The sequence below is a fragment of the Lagopus muta genome, chromosome 33 (assembly GCF_023343835.1).
Source record: "Lagopus muta isolate bLagMut1 chromosome 33, bLagMut1 primary, whole genome shotgun sequence".
Taxonomy (NCBI): domain Eukaryota; kingdom Metazoa; phylum Chordata; class Aves; order Galliformes; family Phasianidae; genus Lagopus; species Lagopus muta.
In genome coordinates, this window is record NC_064465.1 from 584,461 (window position 1) to 609,488 (window position 25,028).

A 25,028-nucleotide genomic window follows, 5' to 3' on the forward strand; every position below is an offset into this window, starting at 1 on the left:
CTGAAGAGCCAATGGGGATGGGAACCCAACCTGAAGGCCTGAAGAGCCAATGGGGATGGGAACCCAATGGGCTGGGAGATGCTTAGGGCTCACCTTGAGCTTTTACACCTAAATGGGAGCAATTCCAGTGCTGTGCACAAATAGAGCCCACACGGATGAGAAACCTGGGGGCAGATCCCCATTGAGGACATCAGAGGGTCACCAGCTCGTGAAGGGTGAAGCCCCAGTGGAACAGCGACACTTTATGGTGAATAAGCACCATAATAAGGTAAATTATGGGAAATAAGGTCTGGTTCAGGATGCCCCATAGGACGACCCAAGCACTGGGGCACTGCGATCTTCAGGGCCCCTCCAACCTACAAAAAGGACACCCCGACTTTGGCTCTTTGTGGCCCGCTGTCCCTCAGGAGCTCCGGGTGCTGAGACCCCAGCTTCCTCCATGGGGAAATAAAGGAGAGCAACTCAAACCGCCACGGAACGGGGCAGCAACAAGGCAATAAAACCACATGCAGGTGATCAGTAATTACAGGCACGGAAAATTGACCTTAGATCAAGGCTTTTTTGCTTTCCCCCCCTCCAAATAAATGGGTATTTTCTGATTCTTTGCTTTGCTCCTGGCCCCCCTGAACACAAAAAGACACCATTTCACGCCTGATGTCTGATACGGCGTTGACTTTTTCTTCCCATAATAAAACACCCATGGAAAGCCGTGACCTAAAGGCATCTTCGCACACCAGATCACAGCCAACAGCGCAAACTGATGAGTTCGGATCCCAACATCTTTTCCCCTTCCAATGACGTCAAATTGTGGTTGTAGTCAGCAAAGTCACCACCAAAGTCAGGATGAGACCCCACTGTGGCTTTGGGGACATCTGGGGGGGGAACCTCAGGAGCAGAAAGGCGTTGGGTTTTGTGCCAGAGCTCCTTTCGCTAAAGGCCTTTTTTTGCTCTGCTGACATCCAGTGGTTGGAAATGGGGCACGGAGCCTGAAAGGATGCGGGTGATGGGATGCATTGGGGCTGGAAATGGGGCACGGAGCCTGAAAGGATGCAGGTGATGGGATGCATTGGGGCTGGAAATGGGGCACGGAGCCTGAAAGGGGATGCTGGTGGGTGCTGGGAGAGGGACCATAGGAAAGCTGTTGGAAAAGATGGCGCAGGGCAGGCAGGGGGCTGGGATTCCGTGGGGTTTTCTATCCCTGCTCATGCACACACACCAACATGCAGGCAGGGCCGCGTTGCTGATCCTGTCGACCTTCCTTCTTCCATTCTGCGTTGCTCAGATGGGTCTGGGGGGGTTTTGGGGAGCAAAGCAGGGCCTCTCCTTACCGGGGGGGTCTTTGGGGAGATCCCAACCCTATGGGGTCTGCAAGCCCTGTGCTGAAAACCATCTTACAAGCAAAGAAACAATGCACACCCATGGCTTTGCAAACTGGGGGATGGGATCCCAGGCAATGGGAGCCATGGGGTGCCGTGGGGCGGCTCTGGAATCTGCACATCCTGCAGAATTCAAGCAGGCCAAGGGCAGGAAGGGCAGCGATGCCGTTTTTTGGGGGGGGGGAGGGATTCAAAATGTGTTCTTTCTGTGCCACGCTATGGGTTGGTTAGGGGTAAAGAGGCAGGAAGGACCTCGCTCAGCTGGCAGATCCCCGGCGTCAAAAACCGGCCTTTGATTCCTGGACTGAGCAGGCTGGATCTGGAAATCATTGAGAAAGAAGAAATTAAATATATCTGTGTAATTTAGAGTGCCTTTCTTTCTTTCTTTCTTTCCTCTTCCCTCTCTTTGGCTTTGCAAATTACAACCACAATTTAAAGTCTTTGCCTCGGGGCCGTTACACCTTCGCCGCCGTTTCTCCTTTTACCTTTTTCGCCTCTTCCCAACTCATCCCGCAGGTTTTCTGAAAGGAAGAGGGGGAGAAGTGAATGGAAACACCGAGAAAATGGGAAAAAACAAACCCCAAAGCACCAAAATATTGTTTGCTATCGAAGGATTTTGCTCAAACCTTCCCTGTCGTGCCCGGCTTTGTTCTCCCCATCACTCAATCAGCTCTCAGCACAAACCCTGCTCCAAAGATGCCATTTGTATTTGTTTTCCCCTCTTTCCTCTCCTCTTTTCCTTCCTCTCTTCCCTTTTTCCTTCCCCCCTTCTCCTTCCTTCGCTCCTTTCTCCTTCCCTTCCTTTCTTCCTCTCCCCTTCTCCTTCCTCTCTTTACTTTTTCTCTCCTCCCTCCCCCTTTTCCTTCCCTTTCTTTCTTCCTCCTCCCCTCCTTTTCCTTCCCCCCTTCTCCTTCTCCTTCCTCTCTTCTCTTTTTCCTTCCTCCCTTTTCCTTCCTCCACTCCTTTCTCCTTCCCTTCCTTTCTTGCTCTCCCCTTTTCCTTCCCCCTTCCCCTTTCTCCTTCCTCCATTCCCTTCTCTTTCCCTTCCCCTTTTTCCTCCCCTCTTTTCCTTTCTCCCATCCCCTTTTTTTCTCTCTCCTTTTCCTTCCCCCCTCCCCATTTTTCCTTCCTCTTTTCTTTCCTCCACTCCTTTCTCCTTCCCTTCCTTTCTTCCTCCCCTCCCCTTTTCCTCTCCCCTTCTCCTTCCCCTCCTCCCCTTTTCTTTCCTCCCTTCTCCTTCTTCCCCTCCCCTGTTCCCCCCCCTTCACTTTCCTTTCCTTTCTCCTTTCCTTTCTCCTTTCCCTTTTCCCCTTCCTTCCTTTCCCCTTTCCCCTTCTTTCCTTTCCCCTTTCCCTTTCCTTTCCCCTTTCTCCTTTCCTTTCCCCTTTCCCCTTTCCTTTCTCCTTTCCTTTCCCCTTTCCCCTTTCCTTTCCCCTTTCCCCTTTCCTTTTCCCTTCCTCCTTTCCTTTCCCCTTCCTCCTTTCCTTTCCCCTTTCCCCTTTCCTTTCCCCTTTCCCCTTTCCCCTTTCCTTTCCCCTTTCCCCTTTCCTTTCCCCTTTCCCCTTTCCCTTTCCTTTCCCCTTTCCCCTTTCCTTTCCTCTCTCCCCTTCCTCCTTTCCTTTTCCCTTTCCCCTTTCCTTCCCCTTTCCCCTTTCCTTTCCCCTTTCCTTTTCCCTTCCTCCTTTCCTTTCCCCTTCCTCCTTTCCTTTCCACTTCCTCCTTTCTTCTTTCCTTTCCCCTTTCCCCTTTCCTTTCCCCTTCCTCCTTTCCTTTCCCCTTTCCCCTTTCCTTTCCCCTTTCCTTTCCCCTTTCCCCTTTCCTTTCCACTTCCTCCTTTCCCCTTTCCTTTCCCCTTTCCTTTCCCCTTCCTCCTTTCTCCTTTCCTTTCCCCTTTCCCCTTTCCTTTCCCCTTTCCTTTCTCCTTTCCTTCCCCCTTTCCTTTCCTTCCCCCTCCCCTCCCCCTTCTCTCCACCCCCCTCCCCCATTCCCTTCTCACATTCCCGTTCCTCTCACACCATCTCGTGGCCGTTTCACACCGTTGCGATGGAGCAGCCTTGAAACGATGGAGCAGCCTTGAAACGCCACCCCGGACCGCCGCAAACCTCCGCATCTCCTCCTCCCCCTCGTTTCCTCCCCCCCCGGCCCCGTTTTCCCCGTTCTCTCCCATCTCCCAAATGAGGACGGATCTCACCCCCCCCCCCCCCCCCTTGGGCTCGGCGCTGCCCACCTTTGAACCTCTTGAGGACTTTCTCCAGCACCACCGTTTTGAGGCAGAAATTGCAGACGTGCACCTTCATGTCGGTGCAGACGGGCACGGGCTTCTGGCACTTCACCTCTTCGCTCCTGCGGGGGGGGCGAAAAGCAGGGAGGGAAATCACTGCGTTCCCTCTGCTTTTATCCTTATTTTTGCATCCCTATTCTCCATTCATTTCTGTTGCGCCCCCATGTCGTGCCAGGACAAATTTAGCTGTCAGAGCAGAGGGTGATTCCCACCCTGCAGAAAGTAATGGTGCGTTCAGCTCCTCTCCCACCACAGACCCCAGATCTGAAAGCGATGGGGCAACCTGAGGGGGGGGGGGAAAAGCCCTGTTTTCCCCCCAAAATGGACGGCGTGCTCCACGCAGGCACCCGGTCTGCAAAAACTGACCCTTCAATAGACATCTGGGGGAAAAGAAACTCGAAAGAAAAGGAGGAGCGGCGCTCCGTACCTGCTGATGATGCTCATCACATCCTGGAAAGGGAGAAAAGAGGCCGTCAGATGTTTGTGCAAGTCTGCAATACGTCCCAGTGGGGACCCCCCACCCCATCAGCAATGCTTTTGGGGGGCGCCCATCCCGCTACTTTTGGCCACGTTCATGGTGTGGTTTGGGTTGGAAGGTGCTTTTGGTGGCCTCCAAGCAACCCATCAATGGAGGTCCCCAACCAACCCATTCCCTTTCGGGGGTCTCCCATCCAACCCATTCCCTTTCGGGGGTCTCCCATCCAACCTGCTCTTGGATGCCTCCCATCCAATCTATTCTTGGATGCCTCCCATCCAACCCATTCCTTCGGGGTCTCCCATCCAACCCATTCCTTTGGGGTCTCCCATCCAACCCATTCAAAGATGTCTCCCATCCAACCCATTCCTTTGGGGTCTCCCATCCAACCCATTCCTTTGGGGTCTCCCATCCAACCCATTCAAAGATGTCTCCCATCCAACCCGCTCTTGGATGCCTCCCATCCAACCCATTCCTTTGGGGTCTCCCATCCAACCCATTCCTTTGGGGTCTCCCATCCAACCCACTCTTGGATGCCTCCCATCCAACTCATTCCTTTGGGGTCTCCCATCCAATCCGTTCCTTTGGGGTCTCCCATCCAACCCATTCTTGGATGTCTCCCATCCAACCCATTTCTTTGGGGTCTCCCATCCAACTCATTCCTTCGGGGTCTCCCATCCAATCCATTCTCAGATGCCTCCCATCCAACCCATTCCTTTGGGGTCTCCCGTATGGAGACCCCAAATGCAGGAGGGCATCATCCTGAGAGCTGAAGGGACACCATTTTCCACATCTTGCCCCCTAAACGCTGGCATGAAAGCTGCACATTTGGGTTCCTGTGATACCTGGGCTCCCAAGGGAAGGGTTCACCCAAGGATTCGTTGCGTTACGGGGGCAGATATTTCCACGGTGGAAATTATTCGCCCTCAAAAAGGGTGAGTAATTAATTATGGAGGAAATTTACAGGTTAAAGTACCCTCGCTAATGAGGAAACTCGTGGAGGTGAAGTCTACACTCAGCTCTATTTGTTGCCCTTTAAAATGAGGGAAAGAGGGGCAAAAACTGCGAATTAGGATGAGTTCAAAGCCAAGCAAAACCCAAAAATACCCTCCAGGGTAATGGGAAGGGGGCTGGGTAAGGATTAAAGAAAACAATTAAGCTAATCACCACTCATTACAACATCACTTGTAGGAGGGAGCTGAGCAAAGACCTCACAGAATCACCCTGCAGAGGCTGGGCAAAGATTTGCTCTGCAAATATTTACAGTGCTCTGATGGGGGGTCGGAAGAGCAGGGCTTGAAATTCAGGTTTGGGCTCAAAGACGAAGAAATGAACGGCGCAGAGCAGAGCTGTGCGTGCAGCGCTTTGCTCCCAGCTGTGACCGACCTTAAGGTCACCCGTTGGCTTTTTGCCTTCCAGAATGGCATTGGGTCTGCCTGCTTTTGGGGTGGGCCGTTGGGGTTTGTGCTCCCAACCCCGCTGCTGTTGCAGAGGAGGGTTTGGGCAGTGCTGGAGTGACTCCAGCTCCGTTCTTTGTGATGCAATCAATACCCAAACTCCATCTGCTCCCCCCCTCGCACTTTCCAGCTTGGTAAGAGCTCATTCTGACTTGAAAACCCAGCTCTGCTTTCAGCTCCCAGCCGAGGCTCTGCTGCAATCGCTGGCGTGGGGCCGCGTCCTGCTGGGCTCCGCGCGCCTCCATGCCCAGCTCTCGCCATCCCTGCTCTGCCAGAGGAGTGGATTCCTCATTAGAAGTGAAAATGATGGCGGTAGTAAGAACAAAAAGAGAGTTTCCTCCCAAGGATGTCGACAGCGTCCAGGAAGATGTGAAGAAAAGGGAGATGGAAGCGTCAAGATGCAAAGCTGAAGGCGGATTTCTTTGCTAACCACGATTCCCTGGTCCAAAGGTTCCCTGGTCCAAAGGTTCCCTGGTCCAAAGGTTCCCTGGTCCAAAGGTTCCCTGGTCCGAAGGTTCCACCATTCTTCGGTTCTTTGATTCGAAGATTTTATGATCCACTGATCCAGTGGTTCTACAGACCAATGATTCTATGACCCAATGGTCCAACAGTTCTACAGATCAATGGTTCTACGGTCCAGTGATCCACTAGATCTACAGATGAATGGTTTTATGATCCAGTGATCCAACAATTCCACCAACCAATGGTTCTGTGGTTCAGTGATCCACTAAATCTACAAGTCAACGGTTCTATGATCCAATGATCCAATTGGATCCAGTGATCCAGTGTTTCTGCAAACCAATGGTTCTATGGTTCAGTGATCCACTAAATCTACAGATCAATGGTTCTACGATCCAATGACCCAACATTCTATAAACCAATGATTCTATGATCCAATGGCTCTACAAACCAATGATTCTATGATCCAATGATCCAATTGGATCCAGTGATCCAGTGTTTCTACAAACCAATGGTTCTATGGTTCAGTGATCCACTATTTCTACAGATCAATGGTTCTATGATCCAATGACCCAACATTCTACGAACCAATGATTCTATGATCCAATGGCTCTACAAACCAATGATTCTATGGTTCAGTGATTCACTAAATCTACAAGTCAATGGTTCTACGATCCAATGATCCAATTGGATCCAGTGATCCAGTGTTTCTACAAACCAATGGTTCTGTGGTTCAGTGATCCACTAAATCTACAAGTCAACGGTTCTATGATCCAATGACCCAACATTCTACCAACCAATGACTCTATGATCCAATGCCTCTACAAACCAATGATTCTATGATCCAATGGCTCTACAAACCAATGGTTCTATGGTTCAGTGATCCACTAAATCTACAGATCAATGGTTCTATGGTTCAGTGATCCACTAAATCTACAAACCAGTGGTTCTATGGTTCAGTGATCCACTAGATCTACAAACCAATGCTTCTACCACCCAATTATTCCACAGTTCTACAAATCAACGGTTCCATCATCCAGTGACCCAACAATTCTACGATCCAAAGACTCGTTGATCCCACGGCCCTGCGATCACAGACCCAACCGCCTCACCTTGAGGAACTCCAGCACGGGCTGCTGGATTTTCTCCTCCAGCTCCGTGATGAGTTTGTTGAGCAGCGTGATCTCCTTGGAGAGGTCGGTGATGTTCTCGTTCTGCCTCTTGGCGATGCTCTTCTCCATCTTGTCCAGCTGCCCCAGCAGGATGTGCTCCTGGTCGTGCAGGAACTGCCGGAGCCCCTCAAACTCCACGAGGAGTTTCTGACGCTCGCTCTCGATGGTTTTCTGGGAGGGAAACACACACAAAAAAACCTGGGTTGGCTTCTTTTCCTGATGTGATGCCGTGTTGCCATGGGCCTGATGTTGGTGGAGAGTCAACCAGCATTCAGGGGATGCATCCTCTGCAAGCACAGAGGAGGTTGCACGCATCGTGGCTGCTTTGCTCTGCGCTGGCCATCGGCACAGCCCCAGCTGAGCCTCAGCAAGCGGCGTGAAACCATCGTGGTGTGAAAGCACAGCCCTTGGCTGGTGTTATTTCCAGCCTTTCCAGTTGGAAGAGCAGCAGGAAGGGCTGAGAGCACAGTTCTGTGGCAATGGTAGAATAGAAGCACGGGCTGGGGGCGGCCTGGTGGTGTTTGTCCCTTCCGACAGGGGACATCCCGACCCAGACCCACCGCCACGGAGCATCGCGCTGCGCTCACCAGAAGCTCCTGGGTTTTCTTATCGTCGTTCACTTTGAATTCCAGCAGCTCCTGCCTCTCCTTTTTCAAGAAATCCAAGCGGCCCTGGATTTTCTCCTGGGAAACCAAGAAAGGGATCATTGATCACTGATGATGTTCTCCCTTTCCCCTTTCCTTCCCTTCCTGTTTTATTCCGTTGCCGTTTCGCTCCACGTGGGCGCAGTTTGTCCTTCCAGCCCCACAAGGACAAGCAGCATCTCAAGCATCCCTTCTCACTGCATGGATTTGCTGCCTCAGCTCTGCCCATGCACACCCACACTTTGCAACCGACAGCAAACACAAAGAAACCTCCAAAGGGAGACACAGGAGACCATGGCAGGGAACGTGAACTGCGTTCACCAGCTGCCGCCGCCTTGCTAACCTTTTCTCCTGACACAAGCTGAGCCTTGGCTGCAGGCAGTGCCCTAGAATAGCCGAGGGTGTCACCTTATGGGCACCCATTGGGTGCAGGGGGCAATTAATCTGTTTTGCAGCCTCTCGGCTTCTCTGGATTTCCATCCTTTCTGCGGGGAAGGGTGGACCTGCAGCCCTTCTGTAAACTCAGGGTCCCCATGGAGCTCATGGTCCTCCAGCCCTCCTGTAAACTCAGGGTCCCCATGGAGCTCATGGTCCTCCAGCCCTCCTGTACAGCTCAGGGTCCCCATGGATCTCATGGTCCTCCAGCCCTCCTGTACAGCTCAGGGTCCCCATGGATCTCATGGTCCTCCAGCCCTCCTGTACAGCTCAGGGTCCCCATGGATCTCATGGTCCTGCAGCCCTTCTGCTGAGCTCAGGGTCCCCATGGTCCTCCAGCCCTCCTGTAAACTCAGGGTCCCCATGGAGCTCACGAGCCCCCAGCCCTCCTGTACAGCTCAGGGTCCCCATGGAGCTCATGGTCCTCCAGCCCTCCTGTACAGCTCAGGATCCCCATAAAGTTCATGGAGCTCCAGCCCTTCTGTACAGCTCAGGGTCCCCATGGAGCTCATGGTCCTCCAGCCCTCCTGTACAGCTCAGGATCCCCATAAAGTTCATGGAGCTCCAGCCCTTCTGTACAGCTCAGGATCCCCATAAAGTTCATGGTCCTCCAGCCCTCCTGTAAACTTAGGGTCCCCATGGAGCTCATGGTCCTCCAGCCCTCCTGTACAGCTCAGGATCCCCATAAAGTTCATGGAGCTCCAGCCCTCCTGTACAGCTCAGGGTCCCCATAAAGTTCATGGAGCTCCACCCCTCCTGTAAACTTAGGGTCCCCATGGAGCTCATGGTCCTGCAGCCCTTCTGCAGAGCTCAGGGTCCCCACAGAGCTCACAGCCATCCGGCCCAAAGCTGATATCAATGCATAAATGCGTTGTGCACAACTGGAAGGGGATTTTCCCCCCTTTTTTTTTGGGGGGGGGGGGGGGGGGAAGAGGAGGAAAACTTGAGAGGAAGCAGCAACAAAAACCTCTGCAAGAATCGGCGCTTCCCATTGCAAAATCAGCACTTCCCAACTCCAAACCACGGGGAGACGAGAGGAGAAGAGCGGATGCTGAAACGGAGGGGGGAAAGACACACGGACAGCAGACAGGCCGCGCTCGGGGTGGACAGACAGACAGACAGATACCTTGTACTCCTCGGACGCCTCGTCCACGGGGACCACAGCGTGAGGCCGGTGCTCACGGGACCGGTCGCACACCACGCAGATGCTCCTTCTGTCATCCTTGCAGTAGAGCTTGAGGGCTTCGCGGTGCTTCACGCAGAGCCCGTCCTCCTCCGCTCCCTTTGCCCCGCGCAAGGCGAACTGGCTGATGATTTCGGACATGTTGGCCAACTGGCGGTTGGGTCGGAGGCTCTTCTGTTGGAAGATCTCCCTGCACTGAGGGCAGGGGAAGTCCATCTCCAAGTCCTTCCAGCTCTTGACGATGCACGCCCGGCAGAAGTTGTGCCCGCACTCGATGGACACGGGATCCTTGAAGAACTCCAAGCACACGGAACAAGTGGCCTCGTCCTGCAGGTTTCCAGGCAGGAAGACGGCAGCCATGGCCTCTCTCCTGCGGGCAAGGACTGATTTCACCGGGGCTGGAGGCAGAGCATGAATGCTTGGCACGCGGCCCCATGGGCGTTCCCGTTCCAGGAACGATCCCACTGCAGTGTCCGGTTTCCTTAAACTGGTAACGAAGGCCTCAGCTTTAGGGCACAGAGCACGGCTGGAGGAGAAAGGGAGCGAGGAGACGTCCCTGCTCTTTGCTCCTCCGAAAGCAGCTCGGGTCTCAGCTCCCCACCTGCATCAATGGCTGCTGTTATTAAGGGAACCGTTTGGGGCGCAGGGACCGAACGGCAGAGCTGTAAAATGCAGGGCAGCTCGCATGGAGCAGCTGCTCCGGGAGCTCCTGATCAAAACCCAGTGCTTAAAATGGCTTTGGTGGAGCTCCAGGGCTGTAAAAAGCAACGGGAGAAAGGGGAGACGCGTGGCATGAAGCGACACGGAGACGGGGCTGAGCGCTTCCCAAAGCCATAAATATCAGGCTCTAAACGAGGGGGGTCTCGCAAAACAAGAAACCCCACGTTTTTGTTCCCAAATCTGCCTTCCAAGCAGGGATGTTTAACACAGGAGGAACCCCTGGGCTGCTGGATGGGGTCGGTGCTGCGCTTTTCTCCCATTGCAGAGAAGGGAAGTAAAAGTCGTGGGTAACACGAGCCCAAATAACGAGCTGGGTGCTATCAACAGAGAAGAGCAGGCGCTTCTGGGGGGTGATTCATCGCCTCCTAACGAGGGAATGAAAACGGCATCGGGTGACAGATGCAGACCAGGGGCACCCATCGGCATTTGTTGCTGCTCCGCGTCGGTTTGAACCCAGCCCTGGGGTTTTTTTTTTTGGGGGGGGGGTTGTGGCATGGGATCCCTTCCTCCTCTACATCCCCATCCTACTTCGAGCCCAGGAATAACGCAGAATGAACCGCGTTGCACATACGTGCACCCACACGCGCCCTATGGATGCGGCGTGCGCCCCTTCGTGCCGTCAGCCCCCGAGGGGAAGCGATTCCCACCCCTCTGCGCGCGCATCGATCCGCGCTCCCCCTCCCCCCCCTCCCCCTGCGCGCCGCTCCGTCCTCGTGCACGCGCAGCCTGGGAATCGCTCTCCAGGCCGAGCCGCAAGCAGGCAGGAGTCGTTTCTTTTGCTTTGGAGTCTATAGGAGGAGGCGAGGGGCTGAGAGCTGCCGGAGTCGGGAGTTGTGGATGGGGGAATATCGGAGAGAGAAAAGGAGGGGTGGGACGGACGGACAGACAGACGGACGGACGCATCCCGCCACCCGCATCTCAACGTACCTCGGAGCGGAGCTGTAGGAGAGGGGTGTCCTCCTGTAGCTCTGCATGGAGGACGGTGCTGTGGGGGTCCCGGCACCCCCAACTGCAGCGGGGCGAAGCGCGGGCCAGGGGCGGCCGCTCCGCTTTGCTGCGGCGAAAGGATCCAGCTCAAATCCCCAGCGCCACCAGCACCGCTCAGCTCCGGCCCCATTTGTGTCCCCCCCCCCCCTTTCCCCCCCCCCAACCAGCCCCATCTCACTTACCAGCCCTTCCCCTCCCCCATTGCAGCTATCCCAGGCACCCGCCGCTCTCCTTCTCTGCTCTCCTCCTCTGTGCCAAAGCGTTTCTCCCAGCCCCGGAGCCAGGATCCTGTTTCCAGCACCTCCCTCCACCTGTCTCCCAACCCAAGTCCTTTCCAAAGGGGCTCTGCGTCCTTTAACCCCCCTCCCACGTCCCAAAATCCGAGGGATCGAGAAGGACCGAGGCTTCCCATCCCTTCCTCCACCACGGATCTCAATGGTCGCAGCAGCGCTTTGGGGGCAGCACCGTGCCAGCATCACCTTTAGGACGCCTCTCACCCTCCACGCTCGTCTCGTTTGGGATCAGGAGGACTTTGGGCAATCCCAAACAGCACATATGGAAAACTGGACGCCGATTGCATCTTTTTCTTGCAGGATTTTTCAGCACCCATCCATCCTGGTGCTGAGCATCCAGGTTTCCTCCTGCTTTGGGTGGCTCTGAGCGCATCCAAGCCCCCAGTGCTTGCATTTCCCTTTAGGAAATAAGTGAGCAATCACTGCCCCACACCGGATTTTCTCCTTCTAACCCCAAAACCTGACCCAGAACCTCCAACCACACGACTCCCACGTTTCATCCTTATTCCTCCCTGCATTATAATGGCTTGGGTTCTTTTTTTTGCCCTTTGAAAACCCAGAATATCCCACCCCACCCCCTTTAGGTCCCACCTGAAGTCAGGTTTGGTGCCTCCTGGGGACCATTTACCCCTTTGCACTTGATGGATGAGCCAGCTCTTGAAAAATAGGGGAATTTGGGGTTCCTTTGGGTGAAATAAATACCTGCACCTTGTAGATACGTATTGCTTTTATTCCTCTTAGCATCCCATTCTCAACCCTTGGTTAAGAAGGCTGCAAAAATCCCAGCCCCCCATGCTGGGATGCAAGCAGGGAAAGCACCTTGGGCCGCCCTTGGGGTTTTAGTTTGGGATTAAGCTTGGGGCCACTGAGAATGCTGAGCCTGAAGGGCTGTTCATAGGGACGCCTGGAGAAGGAAAGCGCACGCAATGAGCCAAAATTTCACAGGGCCTGCGATCGACAGCTGGTTTATTGCAAGAGCTGGAATAAGGATCAGGCCAGGCGCACAGGGGAGCCCTGCAGGCAGGTTGGGTCCAAACACCCTGATTTAGGGCAAAAAGGTTAAAGTTGGGTTCGGGACTTGCAGCATAGAAGGGGTTGGGGCACCTTGGGGACCCCATTGGGTGTGGAAAGGGTTTGGGGCACCTTGGGGGACCCTATTGGGTGTGGAAGGGTTTGGGGCACCTTGGGGGACCCCATTGGGTATGGAAAGGGTTGGGGCACCTTGGGGGACCCCATTGGGGGTGGAAAGGGCTGGGGCACCTTGGGGGTCCCCAGAAAGAGCTGGGGCACCTTTGGGGACCCCATTGGGTGTGGAAAGGGTTGGGGCACCTTGGGGGACCCCATTGGGTGTGGAAGGGGCTGGGGCACCTTGGGGGTCCCCATTGGGTATGGAAAGGGGTTGGGGCACCTTGGGGGACCCCATTGGGTGTGGAAAGGGTTTGGGGCACCCTGGGGGACCCCATAGGGACCCCACTGGGATTAATCTGTGGGATCCTCATCCCACTCCTCGTTGCACAGGTCGGTCTCACAGCAGGAATATCGGGACGTCAGGCGGGATTCTGCATCTGACGCCCTCTCCCTGCCACAGTTCAGGGCAGAGGTGCAGCCCTGCTGGTAATACAGGGTCACCCTCCCTGTAGGAGAAATAGGAAAAGGCAGCATTAAACTCATCGTCTCCGCTGAGATAAGATTTAACCTCTTCCTACAGCCCTTGCCAACATCCTCCTCCATTCTGCAAACCCGCCTGGGCTCCCATGGGTACCCAAGGATGCCCCCCATTTAACAGAAAAAAAAGATATCATTTTGAATCCATTGAACCCCAAAAAACCCCAATAAAATAAAAGGTTTTGAGCCCCACTTCCTACCCAGGGAGGTTTTGATGATGGCGCATTTCTCCCTCCGCTCGCAGGTGGTTTCGTTGGCCCCGCGGAAGCAGCCGACATAGGGGATTTTGTATTTGCAGACCTTGCACTGCAGAGCTTCAACTGCAAGGGAAGAACGACAACAGAAACGACACAAAGGGTTTTCAGCCCAGTGCTGCAGAGATTTGGGCCCATTTCCCCCCATTTGTTCCCAGTTAGAAGGCAGCAGTGGCCCCAAAGATCGGGATCCCAACCATTGGGGTCCAACCATCACCTTCATTCACAAACCCACTGTGGCACAGAATAGTTGGGTTGGAAGGCACCTTGAAGAGCACTCGGTTCCTGTGCTGTTCTCCTCGTTAAAGCCAAATTAACCCCAGTGCTAATTAACTCACCCACTCCGACACACAGGACGAAGGCCAGCCCGACGAAGAGCAGCTTCATCTTGGGGTTGAACTTCCTTTGGGAACCAGCCCTAAAATGGGGAGAAAAGGGACAACAGAGAGACAAACATCCATTTCCAGTCTCCTTTTCGGGGCAAAAACCAGAAATTCAAAGTATTGAAGAGAAAACCCAAGCGCCCAACGTGGGGCTCGAACCCACGACCCTGAGATTAAGAGTCTCATGCTCTACCGACTGAGCTAGCCGGGCTCCCAAAAATGCCTTTTTCTGCCTTTTTTTTCCCTGCCTTAAGTTGTAGATTTTTGTAGGCGTTGAGCTTCAGAGTTGGCTTCAAAATGAAGGCAAACCGCAGGGGAAAAAACCCAAAGCAAAACCCCCAAAGGGGCCCCTTTACCTGAACGCCACCAGGACTGACGGCACCTGCAGCCCCCACTGCTTTTATAGGGGCCGGGTTCCTCCCATGTTGGGGCTGAACGACCCGAGAGCGGCTGGCTGATATTGTTTGATGGGAACAATGCTGCGAGCAGCTGGGCAAACACGGCGCAGGGGGCAGAAAAGCATTCGTGACCTCTGAGATCCTTCCATTTCCTAGGGAATCCCACCCTGAACTGCTCAAAAATCCGTGGTTACGGCCTTAAGGAACGCCGTGTTTAATTATGGTGTGGCGTTTTTAATTGGGGTGTGATTCCAAAGGTGATTCCAAGGAACCTGGAGGTCACCTTCGTCACCTGCATCACGTGAAGGCGGGGGGTTTTGTGGCTGCCCTTGGGCTGATGGCACAAATCCCAGTGAAAGGCGGGTTTTCCAGAGCGTGAAGCCAAATGTTTGCCCCAAATGGAGGGAGGTGTTCCCAGTGCATGGCATTACAGCTCTGAAAATGGGGAGCGGTGTCTGAAAATGGGGAGCAGTGTCTGAAAATGGGGAATAGTATCTGAAAATATGGGGTGTGGTATCTGAAAATGGGGAATGGTGTCTGAAAATGGGGAATGGTATCTGAAAATACGGGGCATGATGTTGAAAATGGGGAATGGTATCTGAAAATATGGGGCATGATGTTGAAAATAGGGAATGGTATCTGAAAATATGGGGCATGATGTTGAAAATGGGGAGCAGTGTCTGAAAATGGGGAATGGTATCTGAAAATACAGGGCACGATGTTGAAAATGGGGAATGGTATCAGAGAAAATATGGGGTGTAGTGTCTGAAATTGGGAATGGTATCTGAAAATACGGGGCATGATATTGAAAATGGGGAATGGTATCTGAAAATATGGGGTGTGGTGTTGGAAATATGGGGTGTGGTGTCTGAAAATGGGGAATGGTATCAGAAAATACAGGGCATGCTATTGAAAATGGGAGATGGCATCAGAAAATGTGCGGTAGGGTGTCTGACAACAGAGCATAACATCTGAAAACGGGGCACGGTATCTGAAAATGCTGGGTATGATGTTTGAAAATGGGGCGTGATGTCTGAAAGTATGGGGCACGATATCTGAAATTATAGGGTATGGCATCGAAAATGGGGCGTTCCGTCTGAAAATATGGGATACGGCGTCAAAAAATAGGGGGTCCAGCATCTGGAAATATGGGGTGCGGTGTCGAAAATGGGATGCGGTGTCTGAAAATTCCCCAGGATTGAGGGGGAAAAATAAAACGAGCCGCCCAACGTGGGGCTCGAACCCACGACCCTGAGATTAAGAGTCTCATGCTCTACCGACTGAGCTAGCCGGGCTGGTAGCAGCCAATTAGCAGTGAAGCACTAATCAGCGTGCTAATTGCAGTTGTGCATCGTGCAGGGGGAGAGCAGAGCGTTGCAGGAGGAGGAGGGAAGCAGCGGCAGGAGCTCCGGGCTGAGAAATTGGGTTTGTTTTCTTCCTTCCGCAGTGCAAAATCTGCACAACGCACAGAGAAGCTCCGGGCGGCGCCAAAGGGCCGCGGGATTTATGCGCGGGGTTCGGCTGGGGGCGCTTCGAGAGGAAAATGAGGTTTAAAAACGAAAGTTTTTGTTATCTTAGATAAAAGATATCAGTTTAAGACAGATCTTCCCTGACCGGGAATCGAACCCGGGCCGCGGCGGTGAGAGCGCCGAATCCTAACCACTAGACCACCAGGGAACCCCATAGGAGCCCACTTTTACCATTCGCCCCCCCAAAATCGCGTTTTTTCCCCTCATTTTGCCGCTCCCCAAACAAATGGGATTTTTACCCGCAGGGCATCCGCTGCATTCAGCTCGAACAGCCCCCAGCCTCCCCTTCTCAGCTGCGATAGGAAGGCAAGCAGGCAGAGCGCTGCTATTTCTGCTCCTCTACGGAAGGATGAGGCTCTAATTATTGTAATTACAGCTTTTCTCATCCTTGGCAGCCACGAGAGTCCCAGAATATCGATTTTTCTCTGATTTTTGGGCATCTTTCCTCGCTGGGAGACAAACAGAGCCCCAAAGCCCAATTTAATGGCAGCGAGCCGCGCTCATTAATTGAATGGGGAGGCTGAGAGTTTTGGCTGCTGGTTCAGGTCATGACCTGGGAACAAACAAATCCATGCAGGAGCAGGAATGTGTGAGCGTGAGGGTTCCTGCTTTTATTCCGTTGTGTTTTGTTTTTTTGGCTTGTGTTTGGGGTGCGTGAATGCAAAATGTGGTGGGGGGAAGAGGTGATGGGGTGGCTTAGGGAGTGGAAATACCATTTGGGGAATGGAAAAGAGGCCGATGTAAGTGCGAAAATGAAAAAAAAAGGGACTGAAAACGTGAGGGATTCCTGGAAGAAAGCGGTTTGAGTGAAAATAATGGGTGGAAATTGGAAAAAAGTGGTGTAAGTGCTCAGATGAAGGGGGTTGAAGTCAAAGTGTGGGAAAAGAATGGCAAAATAGCGCTCAGGGTTTGTAGAATAAGTCAAAGTACGGGGGAGAACGGGGAAAGGCAGCATGGATTCTTGGAAGAATACGGATATGTAAAAGATACAGACGTGTAAAAAAAAATTAAAAGGTGAACGAAAAACTGAAGTGTTTCTGCCCGGTTTCGAACCGGGGACCTTTCGCGTGTGAGGCGAACGTGATAACCACTACACTACAGAAACCACGTACGAGGCTCCTGTAGGCCGCTATTTGCAGTAGGATTCCCCAAAGCTCTTTTTCCACCCGAATTCCTCGCCGAACCTCGAAAACGGCCGTTTTCCGGTAAGCAGCAAAGATTGGAGGCGTGAGGAAGAAAAAAAAAGGTGAAGAGAAAGAAAACAGAGCCTCCGACCCGTTTTACGGGTTGAATTTCCCTGACCGGGAATCGAACCCGGGCCACGGCGGTGAAAGCGCCGGATCCTAACCACTAGACCACCAGGGAAAGCTGGTGTTCTATTTAGTGCTGTTCTATTTAATTTTATCTCATTTTTCAATTTATTTTTTCCTTCACTCTGTTATTTTCTTTCGTTTCGCCCTTTTTCTTACTTTCTCCTCTTCCTCTTTTCCTCCCCTCGATTTCAAACGTTTTTCCTCGTTGCGGATGAGCTCTTTCCGCCTTGCGCGTTGCCAAAACTTCCTTCAGCCCCATGCAATGCATTGCGAAGAAAAACAAAGTGCAACAATAAACTGTGAGATCGGTAAAATAAAGCCTCACAAGAGCTCCCTGGTGGTCTAGTGGCTAGGATTCGGCGCTTTCACCGCCGCGGCCCGGGTTCGATTCCCGGTCAGGGAAAGATCCAATTATTTTCCCCAACTTTCATCGCTTTTATAAATTCCCACCAACCCCAAGGAAAACATCAGCCTTAAAGCGGAGCTGTGAAATTTCGATTTTTCCTTTTTGTAGCCGCTTTTCTTTCCACCTCCTGTGCGGCTGTAAGGGATGAAGAATCACCAAAATCGCGAAAATTGGTTAAAAAGATAAAAAGTAAATCCAGTGTTTCTGCCCGGTTTCGAACCGGGGACCTTTCGCGTGTGAGGCGAACGTGATAACCACTACACTACAGAAACCCCTATGGAACCCCATCCTTGCCTGTCCCCTCTGTGACCTCAAAATCTGCTTTAAAAAAGATAAAAATTAGGTCATTTTCCCACTTTTTTAGGTCATTTCTCCGGCTTTCTTGCGAGGGAGGCTCGTTTTGCTGATTTCTCACCCATTTTTGAATCTGCTGCAGCAGTTTGTTTTCCCCAAAGCAAATCGGGGCAAATATTATGGCCAAAAAAAAAAAAAAAAGGTGGTTTTACCGCTGGTGGCTTTAAAATAAAGAGAAAAATCAGAATAGAAGGGAAGCAAATGCTGCTCTGCTGTTCCCCCTCCATGGCCGTGCGCAGGACTGAGGAAATCTTCCATTAAATCAACCCTTTTGGGGCAAAAAACGGTGAAGTGCTGCATCTCGTGGGACCGTAAGAAGTGAAGGGGAAAAAAGATGTTAAAATTTAGGGGGGGGGGGGGAAAGGCAAAAAATGCACTTGTCAGGAGTGGGATTCGAACCCACGCCTCCAGGGGGAGACCAGAAATCCCAGCAGGGAAGGCAGAACCTTGAGTCTGGCGCCTTAGACCACTCGGCCATCCTGACGGCGAGAAAACGGTCCCTAAAAAGGGATTATCTAGACCTAAAAATGATGTTATTTTAATGTAGGTTTTAATTGGGGCTTTATGGCGCTGGTCGCTACAGGGTTGGTTTAGATTGGGAAAAATAAAGGGGAAAAAAAAAACCCAAGCGCCCAACGTGGGGCTCGAACCCACGACCCTGAGATTAAGAGTCTCATGCTCTACCGACTGAGCTAGCCGGGCTGTGCGAGCTGCTTTATTTGACCCTGTTTTGGTGTTGGTTTCAGCAGTTTCGTCGTTGTTGGGGGCTGCAAAATGCGCCACCAGGCTGCGTTTTTCTGCTCTTATTCCGAAGAAAAACGGCTTTATTCGGGGCCAAAAAAAAAAAGATAATTTATTTCGGGGGTCAATTAAAGGGAGAATTCAATTAAAGAGTGAAGGGAGAGGGAGGTAAACGAGCCCCCACGGAGGTTTCTGTAGTGTAGTGGTTATCACGTTCGCCTCACACGCGAAAGGTCCCCGGTTCGAAACCGGGCAGAAACACTTCGGTTTTGAGCTTTTTTTTTCCGCTTTTTGAGATTTAATTATTATTGTTGCTGCGTTTGGAAGTGAAACCCAACGCTTCCCGTCGGCAGGAGTTGGGAAGGAAACAGAAGCAAAAAAAGCAGGGGAATTATTCCCTTTTTTGGGGGGGAAATTCAGAATCTTTCCAACGAGTAAAAGGGGAAAAATAAAAAGGGAGAATTGGGGGGAAAAAACTACATTCCCTGACCGGGAATCGAACCCGGGCCGCGGCGGTGAGAGCGCCGAATCCTAACCACTAGACCACCAGGGATGCTGATAAACTGCTTTCATTGCCTACTTCATCACACCTACCCCAAATTACTTTTATTTTTCCCTTTTTTCTCTCAATTTCTGGTCAATTTTCCTTCCATTTTAGCTCCTTGCCTTAATTTGGGGGGTTTTAGGCAACGTGGCCATTGCACGAAGCAGGAATGGCTGCTGTGCTCTGACACATCGGGGGTTCTGCAGATGTTCCCATTCACCACCCCCAATCCCGTTGCCCACGCTGAGAAAACACCACAAATGCTGCTTAGGAGAAGTAATTTCTTGTGATTTCTGCAGTTTGCATCCAGGATTTAGCAGGCAACACTCATGGGGTCGTGAACCAAAAGCCATCTCTGCGGGGTGATGTCCCAAAAGCCATCTGTGGAGTGACCCCATATGTGGGGTGATGAAACCATGGAGTGTTCCCAGATTTGGGGTGATGAGACCCTTTGGTTTCCCCACATTTGGGGTGATGAGACCCTCTGGTTTCCCCACATTTGGGGTGATGAGACCTTTTGATTTCCCCACGTTTCGGGTGATGAGACCCTCTGGTTTCCCCACATTTGAGGTGATGAGACCCTCTGGTTTCCCCACATTTGAGGTGATGAGACCCTTTGGTTTCCCCACATTTCAGGTGATGAGACCCCCTGGTTTCCCCACATTTCAGGTGATGAGACCCTCTGGTTTCCCCACATCTGACTGAGTGACGCTCGATGCATTGCTGCCCCTCAGGGTCTCACGGGCCCAGTGTGAAGCGGCAGCCCCTCCCCAGGCAGAGCAATGGAAGGAGCCTCTCCCCTCCAAAAGAAGTGGGAGGGTAGGCAAAAATGGGCACCTCGTTGTTGGCGTCGAAAAACGCCACTCGCCCGGCCTCGTAATCCAGATAAATCCCAATCACCCTGGGGGCAGAGAGCAGCGCGATGGGGCTGGCGGGCGACGTGAGAGCCTGGTACTGCGCCCCGCATTGCCCCACCGCCCAGATCCCCGCCTCGGGTTTGACGCTGATCCTCCCCTTCCTCCCCACCGACTCCTTGGCCACTCCGACGGCCCACGCCTCCCCGTCTCCCACCTCCACCTCCCAGTAGTGCCGCCCGGCGTTGAAGCCTCGGCAGCCCAGGACGCAGCGGGACGAATCGAAGCGTTTGGGGTTGTCAGGGGTGGGGTGCCGGGCTTCTTCCCATCGCACGCATTTCTGGTCTTCGGACAGGAGCAGCCGGGGATGCGCCGTGTCGGGATCCAACGTCAGACTTTCTGAGGGCGGGAGAGATGAGAGTTGGAAGCACGGCTTGATCCCAGATTGCTTAAGGCTGCGATTTCCCTGCTTTCCCTTCACCTCAGAGCCATCATTTCCCCATTCTCCCCACCCTGGGACATTCCAGCTCCTAATTCAGGGTATTGGAGTGATGCAGGAATGGTTTCGTTCCTACAAGGCTTGAGGAAGAGGAGTTTTGTAGTCACCACGAGGTCGGAAGGGACCTCTGAGGAACGTCTGATCTGCATTCCATCCCCCACTATTCCTTAAGATCCTTTATTTTTTGATCCTTTGATCCATTTTGTTGCCTACAGACATGTAGAATTAACCCAATTTTTTCCAACGCCAAAGAGGATCTCAATTGAGTTCATACCACCCATGAAAACATGCTTGAAAACCCAGCTGACCAAATATCCTGTTTGTTTACCAGAAGGAAATACACACAAACTGTCAAACAGACCCAAATCCATCGCAAACTCAACCCTTCTCCCCCTTACCTCGAAACTGCATCAATGTCTCCTTGAGGGAGGTGTTTTTCTGAGCAGGGCTGGTTGGGTTCCCTCCTGCTGCAGGCAATATCTCTGTCACCTTCTGGGATTTCTCATTCTCCAGCCTGGAAGGAATGCACAACATTTCCTATTTTCCTCGCCGGTTTGGGTTTTTCCAATAGCCCACCTCCTTCACCCACCACCATTCGCATCAGGGTCTGCTATGGGGGTGGAGATTCCAATCCATTTCCCTTTCTGGCTGGATGCGCTCCTGGGTGCTTAATTATCAGGTTAATTTCATTAGATGTTTGAATAGGGTTGTGATTTTATATGGCCCAGGGCACCTTTTGGAGCTTTTATCCTGTAGGTCTGAAAAGGGGGTAATATAGGAGTGGGATTTCACTGCTGAGCATCACAGCCATAGGAACAAATCACACTCATAGAGACGCACGGAAGGAACCACAAACCTGCTCAAGATGTTCCTGCTGTCCTGCAAAGGGAAGAAGGGAGAAGAGCATCAGGGCGAGAGCGACGTCAACCCAACGTCATGACCCACTTTCACGACCCTTCTCCTTCTGTATGTGTAATTAGTGCCAATCACAGAGTCGTTAAGGTTGGGAAAAGACCACCGAGGTCATCAGGTCAACCCACCCCACTCATAGAATCCCTGAGGATGGGGAAGGCTTCGAGGCCATCCAAGGACTCCAACCCCAACCCGTCACCCCCACTGCCACCAAACCACGACCCCAAGCCCCACACCTACACCCACACGGCATGTTCTGTGTTCCAAACCAGGATTCCCTACAGGAAAGCTCAGAGGTTTGGATGACCACGCTGCGTGTGAAGGGATGCAATCTTTAGGCATGCCATTTTTTTGGATGCAGAGGCACGGTTGGATGGACGAACCCCGTGCCCATCTAAAACAGGGATGTGAATCAACTGTGCTTGAATTAAAAGCGTTCAAAGCGAACGGTGATGGGAACCTGTAGGAATTCACACGGTGGCTGCTGGCATTTCTCCTCCAGCTCGCAGATCTGCTCACTGATGGAGGAAATCTCCTCCAGGATCTTGGCCAGGTTCTCCTCTTTCCTCCTCACGATTTCCTGGTCCAGCTTTTCCAGCCGCCCCATCAGGAGACGCTCCTGTTGCTCCACGAACCGCTGCAGCTCCTTGACGTCCAACGCCACCTTCTGCCTCTCCTGCTGGACCTTCTCCTGCAGGGAAATGCAGTGCAGGGGTGTAGAAGCGCTGCGGCGGAGCTGATTCATCAGGATGGCTTTGTGTGCAGAGCAGCCATAAATTCCATTGCAGAGCGATGAGTAACGCTCTTTCTTTTTGCTATTTCTAGCCTGGGCATTTCCCAGGGCTGTGATCTTTGTACCCAAAATGCTGCAGACCTTTGGCCAGCAGGGTGTGAGATGAAGGGATGACTGAAGGGAAGGCGCAAGGCTGCACTTACGAGGAATTCCAGGCTTTTCCCTTCCTCAGCCTCTTTCAGCCCCTGCAGTTTCTCCTTCTTTTCCTTCAGGATCTGCACGTGAGCCTGGATTTTCTCCTGGATGGAGAAAAAAACATTTTTCCAGTGCGTTTCAATCCAGAGTTTCAATCCTGGGATGATTTTCAGGATCTCTACGATGGTCTGGGAATGAGACCTTGAAGAACATTGGGATGAACAACGATGGAAGAAAATGGAGAGCCCTAAAGTGGAGAATGGCCATCCTCCAGCCCACAAAACACATTGAAGGAGGATGGAAACTCAAATACGGTGGGGAATGCCACACATCAGAGACATCCTTCACCCTCCTCCTCCTCGGTGCCCTCCACCATCTCCTCAATGGGGGCAGCGTTGGGATGACCAACGGTGGAAGAGAACAGAGCCAACAAAGTGAAGACTGGCCATCCACCAACCCACAAAACACACTGAAAAAAGGATGGAAACCCAACTGTGGCAGCAAAGCAACACACCGGACCCCTCCTTCACCCTCCTCCTCCTCCTCCTTGGTGCCCTTCACCATCTCCTCGATGGGGGCAACGTTGGGATGACCAACGATGGAAGAGAACAGAGAGCCAACAAAGTGAAGACTGGCCATCCACCAACCCACAAAACACATTGAAAAAGGATGGAAACCCAACTGTGGCAGCAAAGCAACACACCAGACCCCTCCTTCACCCTCCTCCTCCTCCTCGGTGCCCTCCTCCATCTCCTCGATGGGGGCAACGTTGGGATGACCAACATTGGAAGAGAACAGAGCCAACAAAGTGGAGACTGGTCATCCACCAACCCACAAAACACATTGAAAAAGGATGGAAACCCAACTGTGGCAGCAAAGCAACACACCGGACCCCTCCTTCACCCTCCTCCTCCTTGGTGCCCTCCACCATCTCCTCAATGGGGGCAGCGTTGGGATGACCAACATTGGAAGAGAACAGAGAGCCAACAAAGTGAAGACTGGCCATCCACCAACCCACAAAACACATTGAAAAAGGATGGAAACCCAACTGTGGCAGCAAAGCAACACACCAGACCCCTCCTTCACCCTCCTCCTCCTCCTCGGTGCCCTCCACCATCTCCTCAATGGGGGCAGCGTTGGGATGACCAACATTGGAAGAGAACAGAGCCAACAAAGTGAAGACTGGCCATCCTGCAACCAAAACACATGGAAAGAAGTTGGAAAGCCAAAGCTTTCCAAGCAAAGCAGCCCCCCAAGGCCCCTCCACGAACCTCCGTACCTTCTGCTCCTCCACCGCCTCCTCGATGGGGACGGCGGCGTGCAGGCGGTGCGCCTGGGACTCCCTGCACACCAGGCAGATGGGAGCCTGGTCCTCCTCGCAGAACAGCTTCAGGACCTCGTGGTGCCTCTCGCAGAGCCTCTCCCCAGCACCGGGGGCCCTCAGGCTCAGCCTTTTGGCAATCTCGATGATCTTGGCCAGCTCGCGGTTGGGCCGCAGGTTTGGCTGCGTGGCCGTCGCCTTGCAGCGAGGGCAGGGGAAGGTTTGCTCCTCTTCCTCCCAGCAGCGGGTGATGCAGGCCCTGCAGAAGTTGTGCCCGCAGTGGATGGAGACGGGATCTTGGAAGAAGCCCAAGCAGAGGGAGCAGGAAGCCTCGTCCTGGAAGCTCTCAGCTGGGTTATCTTCATCCATAGCGGTGACAGCGATAAATGACAGAGCAGCTTTCGTTTTCTGCTCGGTCCGTTGCCCTTCCTGCAGGTGCTGAGGAGAAGGTGAAAGGGAGCAGTGAAAATAAAACCGCCTTAATTACTTCCTGCCTCGTTAAGAGCGAGGCAGGACAAACACCCTTCGAGACCCAGAGGGATGGAAAGGTAACCCTATTTCCACCCAGGCCGTTCCCCTTCCTGCACGTGGAGGGAGAGGGAGTTTCATCGCAGGGAAAATAAACAGCCTTAATTACTTCCTGCCTCGTTAAGAGCTGCAGACCTCTGCAGGGCACCCCCTAAATCAAACACCAGGGGAAACGGATGGATGACCCCAACCCCACTCTTCCCTATGGGGCTCAGCCCCCGGCAATCTGCCTGCACTGCTCGTTAATAAAGGCACCTTTATAGCACTAATTAATTAGCAATGCAGCTTGACCAGCCCCCCCGCTCTCAGCACCAAAGCCTCCCCTTGTTTCCTCACTTCTTTTCCATTCGTTGCTCCTGTTTCTGCGCTCACCCCACAGCTCTACTTTCAATTCTGCTTTTAATCAGCTTTCTGATTTTGTTTTTCACAGCTCAGCGCTGAGCCCAGCAGCAGCAGCCAATTACAGCTTATCTCTAATCGCATCCTGTTGCCAAAAGCTTTTGCTCTGCTCGCTCTGCAAAGCCCCCCTCTGCGCCCAGCCCCAAAACCCACCGTTTCTCCCCCAAAATGTGGCTTCAGAAATACTGAAAATGGTTTTAAAAATACCACAGGCTGTCCTGGAGCGTAATTCCTCACCCCACTGAATGAGAACCCCTCAATTTGCTCCATCCCACAGCCCACCGCCCTGCAGCGCGTGCAAAGGTTGCACCCTGCATGCAAAGCAAGTGGTGCATGCTTGCAGGGGGACAAAGCATCTCCTGAGAGCACCCCTAAGCAACACATCTGCTGTTATCCGTGCGTGGCGACCCTCAGCGGCTCGCAGCTTTTGGGTGCAGGACACTCAGAACGAAACCAGTGGGACGTTGATGCCCTCCAAACCCAACGACGCTGCTTTGCTTTGCTTTGCTTTGCTTTGC

General features: G+C 52.8%; 2 protein-coding genes and 11 non-coding genes across 16 annotated transcripts in view; 2 read left to right on the top strand and 11 right to left on the bottom strand.

Annotated features, from left to right (window-relative positions):
* The window catches only part of TRIM7 (tripartite motif containing 7), a 13,304-nt gene extending 1,760 nt beyond the window's left edge, over nucleotides 1-11,544 (bottom strand). Inside the window, exons 1-9 of one of the 3 annotated variants that reach the window (XM_048930063.1) lie at nucleotides 11,372-11,544; nucleotides 11,130-11,256; nucleotides 9,426-10,083; nucleotides 7,808-7,903; nucleotides 7,161-7,391; nucleotides 4,085-4,107; nucleotides 3,604-3,719; nucleotides 1,862-1,897; nucleotides 1,629-1,695 (exon numbers count right to left, since the gene is read on the bottom strand). In XM_048930063.1, coding sequence (XP_048786020.1) covers nucleotides 1,655-1,695; nucleotides 1,862-1,897; nucleotides 3,604-3,719; nucleotides 4,085-4,107; nucleotides 7,161-7,391; nucleotides 7,808-7,903; nucleotides 9,426-10,083; nucleotides 11,130-11,176 — 1,248 coding nt within the window. In that variant the 5' untranslated portion in view covers nucleotides 11,177-11,256; nucleotides 11,372-11,544 and the 3' untranslated portion in view covers nucleotides 1,629-1,654. The remainder of the gene's footprint in view (nucleotides 1-1,628; nucleotides 1,696-1,861; nucleotides 1,898-3,603; nucleotides 3,720-4,084; nucleotides 4,108-7,160; nucleotides 7,392-7,807; nucleotides 7,904-9,425; nucleotides 10,084-11,129; nucleotides 11,257-11,371) is intronic. The other 2 variants (XM_048930061.1, XM_048930062.1) reach the window with 2 other exon arrangements.
* Nucleotides 11,545-13,922: 2,378 nt separating this feature from the next.
* Nucleotides 13,923-13,995, bottom strand: TRNAK-CUU (transfer RNA lysine (anticodon CUU)). Its single transcript has one exon. It is a non-coding gene; the product is annotated as a tRNA-Lys (tRNA).
* A 1,409-nt stretch (nucleotides 13,996-15,404) lies between these two features.
* Nucleotides 15,405-15,477, bottom strand: TRNAK-CUU (transfer RNA lysine (anticodon CUU)). Its single transcript has one exon. It is a non-coding gene; the product is annotated as a tRNA-Lys (tRNA).
* Nucleotides 15,478-15,787: 310 nt separating this feature from the next.
* On the bottom strand, nucleotides 15,788-15,859 carry TRNAE-CUC (transfer RNA glutamic acid (anticodon CUC)). The gene has a single exon. It is a non-coding gene; the product is annotated as a tRNA-Glu (tRNA).
* Nucleotides 15,860-16,743: 884 nt separating this feature from the next.
* TRNAV-CAC (transfer RNA valine (anticodon CAC)) lies at nucleotides 16,744-16,816 on the bottom strand. Its single transcript has one exon. It is a non-coding gene; the product is annotated as a tRNA-Val (tRNA).
* A 188-nt stretch (nucleotides 16,817-17,004) lies between these two features.
* Nucleotides 17,005-17,076, bottom strand: TRNAE-UUC (transfer RNA glutamic acid (anticodon UUC)). The gene has a single exon. It is a non-coding gene; the product is annotated as a tRNA-Glu (tRNA).
* A 279-nt stretch (nucleotides 17,077-17,355) lies between these two features.
* TRNAE-UUC (transfer RNA glutamic acid (anticodon UUC)) lies at nucleotides 17,356-17,427 on the top strand. Its single transcript has one exon. It is a non-coding gene; the product is annotated as a tRNA-Glu (tRNA).
* Nucleotides 17,428-17,629: 202 nt separating this feature from the next.
* On the bottom strand, nucleotides 17,630-17,702 carry TRNAV-CAC (transfer RNA valine (anticodon CAC)). Its single transcript has one exon. It is a non-coding gene; the product is annotated as a tRNA-Val (tRNA).
* Nucleotides 17,703-18,162: 460 nt separating this feature from the next.
* Nucleotides 18,163-18,268, bottom strand: TRNAL-CAA (transfer RNA leucine (anticodon CAA)). Its single transcript has 2 exons — nucleotides 18,231-18,268; nucleotides 18,163-18,208 (listed from the first exon to the last, which is right to left on the bottom strand). It is a non-coding gene; the product is annotated as a tRNA-Leu (tRNA).
* Nucleotides 18,269-18,413: 145 nt separating this feature from the next.
* TRNAK-CUU (transfer RNA lysine (anticodon CUU)) lies at nucleotides 18,414-18,486 on the bottom strand. The gene has a single exon. It is a non-coding gene; the product is annotated as a tRNA-Lys (tRNA).
* Nucleotides 18,487-18,713: 227 nt separating this feature from the next.
* TRNAV-CAC (transfer RNA valine (anticodon CAC)) lies at nucleotides 18,714-18,786 on the top strand. The gene has a single exon. It is a non-coding gene; the product is annotated as a tRNA-Val (tRNA).
* A 21-nt stretch (nucleotides 18,787-18,807) lies between these two features.
* LOC125686239 (E3 ubiquitin-protein ligase TRIM39-like) lies at nucleotides 18,808-24,970 on the bottom strand. Of its 2 annotated transcripts, XR_007373721.1 has the most exons (8): nucleotides 24,448-24,970; nucleotides 23,542-24,021; nucleotides 22,271-22,366; nucleotides 21,795-22,025; nucleotides 21,279-21,301; nucleotides 20,821-20,936; nucleotides 19,617-20,322; nucleotides 18,808-19,583 (listed from the first exon to the last, which is right to left on the bottom strand). XR_007373721.1 is itself a non-coding variant. In XM_048930017.1 (7 exons), the coding sequence occupies exons 2-7, from the start codon at nucleotides 23,950-23,952 to the stop codon at nucleotides 19,808-19,810; spliced, it is 1,392 nt and encodes a 463-aa protein (XP_048785974.1). In that variant the 5' UTR covers nucleotides 23,953-24,021; nucleotides 24,448-24,970; the 3' UTR covers nucleotides 18,808-19,807. The 2 variants fall into 2 exon arrangements, 1 of the variants encoding a protein (XP_048785974.1); XM_048930017.1 differs by having other exon boundaries at nucleotides 18,808-20,322.
* Nucleotides 19,007-19,078, bottom strand: TRNAE-CUC (transfer RNA glutamic acid (anticodon CUC)). Its single transcript has one exon. It is a non-coding gene; the product is annotated as a tRNA-Glu (tRNA).
* Nucleotides 24,971-25,028: the final 58 nt, after the last annotated feature.

Coding starts and splice junctions, on each gene's coding strand:
- LOC125686239 (XM_048930017.1), bottom strand. CDS start 23,952: ATGGATGAAGATAACCCAGCTGAGAGCTTCCAGGACGAGGCTTCCTGC. Junction 21,302..21,794: donor CACCGTGTGAATTCCTACAG/GTTCCCATCACC, acceptor TTCCCTTTGCAG/GACAGCAGGAACATCTTGAG. Junction 20,937..21,278: donor AGCAGGAACATCTTGAGCAG/GTTTGTGGTTCC, acceptor CATTCCTTCCAG/GCTGGAGAATGAGAAATCCC.